At 38.3% G+C, this 6,995-nt stretch overlaps 1 protein-coding gene across 1 annotated transcript; it reads right to left on the bottom strand.

Annotated features, from left to right (window-relative positions):
- Window positions 1-1,893: 1,893 nt before the first annotated feature.
- On the bottom strand, window positions 1,894-4,859 carry LOC131042066 (putative leucine-rich repeat receptor-like serine/threonine-protein kinase At2g24130). Its single transcript, XM_057975371.2, has 2 exons — window positions 2,542-4,859; window positions 1,894-2,456 (listed from the first exon to the last, which is right to left on the bottom strand). The coding sequence occupies exons 1-2, from the start codon at window positions 4,796-4,798 to the stop codon at window positions 2,020-2,022; spliced, it is 2,694 nt and encodes an 897-aa protein (XP_057831354.1). The 5' UTR covers window positions 4,799-4,859; the 3' UTR covers window positions 1,894-2,019.
- Between the last annotated feature and the right edge of the window lie 2,136 nt (window positions 4,860-6,995).

Consider the following 6,995-nt stretch of genomic DNA (forward strand, 5'->3'; position numbering starts at 1 on the left):
CAACAGCATTATATGAGCACAAAGCACCCTCTAGCCTATTCAAACCACCCACCGCCCCGCCCTGCCCGACTTGTCTTGCCAACTCTGCAGAGAGTCGTCTGGTGATCGGCCTCCTTCTTCACACCTCGTCCACCATCCTAGCCTCCTCACCAGCCTATCTGATAATTTATTCTAGCTCCATTATCTGAACGTAGACTTCCAGACCCTCCCACCCTCACCTTGCATCATCTCGAAACCGGGCTTTGACGTCCTCATGGTGTCGCAAAAATGGAACTCACAAGTGTCTAGCCCAGAGCTCAACATTGTTCTCTGGAATGCCTTCAGAGACATTGAAGCCCCAACCCGGAACAACCCACTCCAATAGAGACTCTGAGTTTAACAGATATGCACTCGGAACAATCTTCCTCATCACCTTCCTAACCTCCTCGCATGAATGACCCAAGTCCAGTCCCCAAGCCATGATGAGAGAATAGATATCAACCCTCGAATGATATCTATAGCCAATTACCACCACCTCCTCATGAAGAACTAGCTGAACCTCTTTCAAGAACAGAGGGTCCTTTTCCAAAAACATATTCTCAAGCCTCTTCATAGGAACAGGACCCCAGAAAGTCGGCATCAACTTCAAAGATTTTAGAGTAAAATTTGCTTTCATGCTGGAGACCCCTCAAAACCGTCAAGCTCTGCAAAAAAACGGTAATCTTCCCCACCAAACTCGCTCAACAGCCACATTGAATGAGCAAAGATACCAATTTTAGCAATACAGAAGGCATGCTTCACAACCACCTCCATTTTAGAAAACATTCCACATTAATTGCCCATAAACACAAAGCAGACTTAGCGCTTTGGATAAAAAGCTGACCACAAGTCACACATATCAAATTTGCAGAAGTACTGTACTTGGTAGGTTGTCTTAACTTCATCGCACAATGCTATCATTACTATCCCACCACCTCGCCTCACCTTTCGAGAGCTCACACGCCACGTTGAACAGAACGTCAACAATGGCATTCCCACTTCGTTTAACATGGGAAATACAAAAGTCTTGGAAGGATTTTAATTTTGCACAAATAATATTTATGAACTTATTCAATTTCTAGCACGAGGTGTTACCTTTCATAAGAGCATTAATCACCACTTGGGAATCCCCCTCCAAGTGGACTTTCGTAGCCTTCATGTTCACTACCAAGTCAGTAGCTAACAATGCCACTTGAACCTCTGCTTCATTATTAGTTTCGTTCTTTAATATTTTAGCACCTGTGAAGAGAATCTTCCCCTCGTCATCACAGGCCACACCCCACACTTGAAGTGCCCAAATTCCCCCTTGAGGCCTCATCAAAGTTAATCTTCACCTAGCCCCTCTCAGGTTTTGACCAACTCATTTCATCAGGAAAACTGCACACAGGATTAACCCTAGGAAACCCATGAACGAGTCAACTTAAAATTATTATTAATTTTATGATCCCCGATGATTTTATTTTTTTTTAAATTTATAAGAATCAAGATGTAACCATAAATGATTAAGTGAAAAACGGAAGCAAACATAACTTTTCAAATGTACAATGCCTGAAAACGGTGTAGCATTTGTTTTAAGAGAATTATATTATATCTAATTATTAATAGTGGAATTCGCTCCGCGATCCATCATTTATACAACTTAAAAAAATGGACGATCTTTAAATTCTTATTCATGCTTTCTTGTTTGTCTTTGGGGATGAATACATCATCCAAATTGATCTCATGCTTTTAAACTTAAGACTAATGGATATTTGGGGACGAAAGAAGAAAAGCAATTCTTAAACTTTTTCACATTGGAAAAGGAAGTCCTATAAACATAGTAATATGTTACCACAGTTTGTATTGTTTCAATTAGTATGCATTGACAACATCAGACTTTCTCAAACTTGTTTAATATAAACACATGAATTGGAACAACTTACAGAAGTGGATTATACACGAAAGAAGATGGAAACTATTAAACATAAAGGACAGAAACTTCTTAACGGAAGCTATAAACATCTAAAATGTAGAACTTTGACTGTCAGATGCCTTTGTTTCAGTGGGATTGGTCTTGTTCAGGAGTTCTGATATGGTAGCTGTTAAATTGGAAGCAGTTGCACATCCCATCAAACTTGTCTTCAGGTTCTCCAAGGCTTTGGCTACATCTCTCATGAAAGGTCGTTCTCCCGGTAATTCACTGCTACAAAGCAAACCAACATGAATGAAAGAAATGAGACATTTATTGTCCTCCATGCTTTCATTCACATCTCTCAACAGCTCGCTACCAACAATTTCTACCAGTCTGTTTGGAAAAGCTGATCTCACCCACTTTTGCAAGCTCATGTCTCCCACAAACATGTCATCACTTGGCCTCTTCCTTGTAATCATCTCTAATATCAGAATCCCGAAACTATAAACATCTCCCTTTACAGAAACACCCCCACCCAATCCATACTCTGCAATAAATTTTATTCATTGAATTTTTAAAAAGGTACTAAATAAAATGATAATGCCAAAAGAAAGAAAACTCAAAAAATTTACCTGGAGCAATATATCCAATAGATCCTTTGAGTGCAATTGTTGTTGTACTCAGTGAATCCATGGAATTTGCACTAGTTAAACGGGATATACCAAAATCAGTGATAAGGGCTGTCATGTTGGCATCCAAGAGCACATTGCTAGGTTTTAAATCACAGTGCACAATTTGTAGAGGACAATCATGATGTAAATATTCCATGCCATGGGCTACATCTACAGCAATGCTCAAATACTCCCTCAATCCCACTTTGCAAAAGCCTTTATCATCCCTGTCACGGTGCAAATATTTTTCCAAGCTTCCATTCAATGCAAATTGAAGAACAAAACCTTTGGATTCAGGGTAGAAAAAAGCACTTATGATTCCGATGAGGTTACGGTGCCGAATTCTCCCTAAGAATTCACACTCTCTCTTAAAACTCTTAATAGCTTCTTCATTTTGCAAATTAAGAGTTTTAATGGCAATTACCTCACCATTCCTCAATATGCCTTTGTAGACAGATCCAAACTTACCCACTCCAAGCAAGTTTGACTCATCAAATCCAGCTGTTGCAATGACAAGATCTTGATAAGAAAATTTTTGATAGCTTAGCCTTTGAAAAGTAAAGCTTGAGGTACGGACTAATTGGCTTGAAAGCTTATACCTCCATAAAATTCTTATAATGAAGAAGCATACTACAAATGCAATGGTTCCAGCGGCAGATAAGGCTATTTTTCTGAGCAGGGAATGTTCTTCTTGGGTTTGATTTGAGCATGGAGGCAATGAATAGTTTTTAGGGCCACATAAGCCAGGGTTCCCCATAAACAATGCTATAACAGCTCTATTTGGAAACAACACTGCTTCTGGAATCGGCCCTGACAAATTATTGAAAGAAAGATCCATTTCTTCGAGATTTTTTAATTTGGAGAATGAACCTGGTATTGGACCTTCAAAGGTATTGTGGGACAGATTTAGGCGCTCTAATGCTGTGCATTCTCCCAAAGAAATTGGAATGGCCCCATTAAGCCGATTTCCAGATACATCTATGGCTTGAGCCATTACTATTTTACTCATCTCCTGTGGCAAGGACCCTTCCAGAGAATTCCACGAAAGATTGAGGTAGAATTGCAGGTTTTTAAGGCTGGCAATGACTTCATGAGGTATCCTTCCTCCTAGTTTATTGTGAGATAAGTCAAGGAGCTCCAACTTTTGACATCCCTCTAAACTAACAGGGATATTCTCCGATAAATTGTTGTGCTCAAGAAAAAGATATCTTAACTGCTGGGATCTACAAAGGGAATCTGGTATTTTTCCAGATAGCTGGTTGTGACTAAGATCTAAGAGTCCCAAATGTTGCAGTTGACCTATCTCACTTGGGATGCTTCCTTCTAACTTGTTCCCACCCAAATACAATCTTTCCAACTCACGAAACCTTTTAAATGCAGACGGAACATTGCCGCTCAAAAGATTATTGCCTAAATGTAAAAGGGTTAAATTTGTCAGATTGGCAATCTCTTGTGGTATGCTTCCGCTTATCATGTTGCCTTGTAATGCCCAGAGATTGAGATTGGAAGAAAATTGACCTATGGAAGAGGGCAATACACCAATGAAATGATTGTTTCTCATTTCTAATGTTTGCAAGTTGGAGCAATTTGTGAGAGCAGTGAGGAAGGCCAATGTATTATTGCTGTCACTAACAAGTTGATTGGTGTTTAGGTAAAGTTTTGTAAGAAGGTTCAACTTACCCAGCTCCATTGGAACCGTTCCATCGAGTTGGTTTCTACCTAAAAGAAGTAGTTTGAGACGGGAACAATTTCCCAAGGAGTTATGTATTTTTCCACTAAGATGATTTCCCCATAAACTAAGCACCTCTAAGTCAGCAAGCATTCCCAATTCAGTAGGAATGGGGCCGTAGAGCTCATTTTGGGGCAAATGTAATTTAACTAAGGCGGATATATTTTTGAAAGAGGGCGGAATGGTACCCGTGAGACTGTTAAAGCCCAAGTAGAGGTACTTCAAACTTGTGAGACGACTCAGCTCAGGCGGAATGCTACCATGCAGTCGGTTAAACAAGAGTTTCATTGAACGCAAACGGCGGCAAGCGGAGAGAGCGGGTGGAATGGTTCCTCGTAATTGATTGTCGTTCAGCCAGAGTATCCACAGATTTGTGAGTTGGCCGAGATGAGGTGGTACGGTACCAGTGAGGTAATTGTGGGAGAGATCTAGAGATCGAAGAGAGGAAAGGTTCCCCAGCACAGGAGAGATGGTGCCGTCTAAACCCATTTGGGTTAAATTGATGGCTCGGACAGAGTGAGAAGAGGCATGGCAGATAACACCAGTCCAGTTGCAGAAGTGGTGAAGGGGAGTCCAGTTGGGCAGAGAAGTGCCGTTCTTGGCAACGGCAGCTTTGAATCGTAAGAGCAATTCTTGTTGTTGTTGTTGACGATGATGAGAATGAGGACTAGCGCAGGTTAAAAATATAGAAAGCATTGAAAGTAACAACAAAAGAACAGCCATACTAAGCAGGAGAAACACAGAAGGCAATTAAAGAGAATTGAATGGAAAGGAGTGTAAGAGGAGGAATAAATAAATTTTGGAAATCGGTGCCTACAAATTACTGTCAGGCCCGTCGTATTGTACACTTTCACGTGGATTGGAAAAAAAAAATGTGATTTGATTTTTCATCAATGAAGTTTTATTAGCTCCAATTAAGAGCCAAAAAAACCTGAAGGGTATCTTGAATTTGTTCTCATCTGATTGTTTAAATGTATTTTCTGTTTAAATTTTAACTACTGAAATGAATAAATTCCTGAAAAAAAAATTTATTTAAAATTGAATGAACTACTAATGAAAATCACTACAACACAAAAGAGTATTAATTGCAAAATGCATCTTTCACTGAAGAAAGATGATATGAATATTAAGCAAATACAACGACTTTAATTTTGAAAAATGCAGTAGATAATAATGTTAATAAGGGCAGCACTTTCTAGAATCTAGCCTACCAAAATCAGTGCACTTGGTAGTCATGGAAATCAATTTCCATAATTGACTTACCAAATAAAAAATATAAACGTAATCAAGATTTTCTTCACATTGCTGTCAATTACCTAATAGAGAGTGCAAAACAACCCCTTGAATCTAGCCTACCAAAATCAGTGCACTTGGTAGTCATGGAAATCAATTTCCATAATTGACTTACCAAATAAAAAATATAAAACATAATCAAAATTTTCTTCACATTGCTGTCAATTACCTAATAGAGAGTGAAAGCAAAACAACCCCAATCACTAAAGGCTATTTTTTTCATCCTAATACTAGGCATGACTCACAACATTCAAAAGTGGTAACATTAACGAGAATCAGAAGGAAAGAGAAAGCGTTCTCACTCTAACATAATTATAGTAATATTCATCTCAGACATCAGAGTCATCATATAAAGACGGCATCAGCTGTGGCAGTTGTTGAATTGTTAAGAGGAAGAAATATTAGCGACCCAGGTGGCAACAACATCATCTAACATATGCTGGCAACCGATGATTGAGACGTAATGACTGATGACGGATACTATATAACATATATGAGATCGAATCAATTCACTGCACATAAAATGGTTGGTTTTAGTACAAATTGAAAGTCAGACAGTCGGCCAGTAGGAGTCGGTGTTGATCTAGACTCCTTTGTCATCACGAATGGGATTGATAGGTTGTCACACACCTATCCATAGTAGGAAGCAGGCGAGATCATTTATGCCCATCAAGTCGAATATATCCATTGGACTTCCCTCTTCTGTAATAAGGGCTAAGATAGACCTCCTCCCCCTCAAACCCATTATAGCGAAGGTGGCAAGCGACGGTGCCCTACTATAGAAGGGCTGCTCTCCCCTCACTGTACGATTTTAAGGAAAAATAAACTATGATATTATGCTTATTTTCAATTAGATGTAATATTAAATTTTGATAAAAATATTAAGGCACAAAGTTCAAATATCATTTTATGGAGCTACTCTAGGATGGTATTTCAATTAACCAATTTCATATTTAAAGAATAAATTTCATTTACAATTACTGGTAATAGAAAAATGTCAAAAATGATAAAATGTATAGAGAAAAAGAAATGAAATAAATACACAAAAAGAGAACACACTTTAGGGGTTTATTTATGGCACGTGGACATAGAATTATCATCTATTCGATTAATGATTCTTTTGGTAAACATAAGACATATCTTGCAATCAAATTGAATATCTCTGATCAACCATCATTGGGTTAAGATGTATTCTTCAATATATTAGGCATACCTACTCCATATAGGATAATTGAAGCTCAAAATAAACACCCAATGTGATCTAATACGAAGGATGAAATAATGAAAACTATGTCAACTAAAAAGTATTCTAAAGCCACAATTGGTCTAGAAACATAAATATAGACATGGATGATAAAAATTAAACATGGTATTGAATTAGATAAAACAAATA

The sequence above is a fragment of the Cryptomeria japonica genome, chromosome 5, assembly GCF_030272615.1.
Source record: "Cryptomeria japonica chromosome 5, Sugi_1.0, whole genome shotgun sequence".
NCBI lineage: Eukaryota > Viridiplantae > Streptophyta > Pinopsida > Cupressales > Cupressaceae > Cryptomeria > Cryptomeria japonica.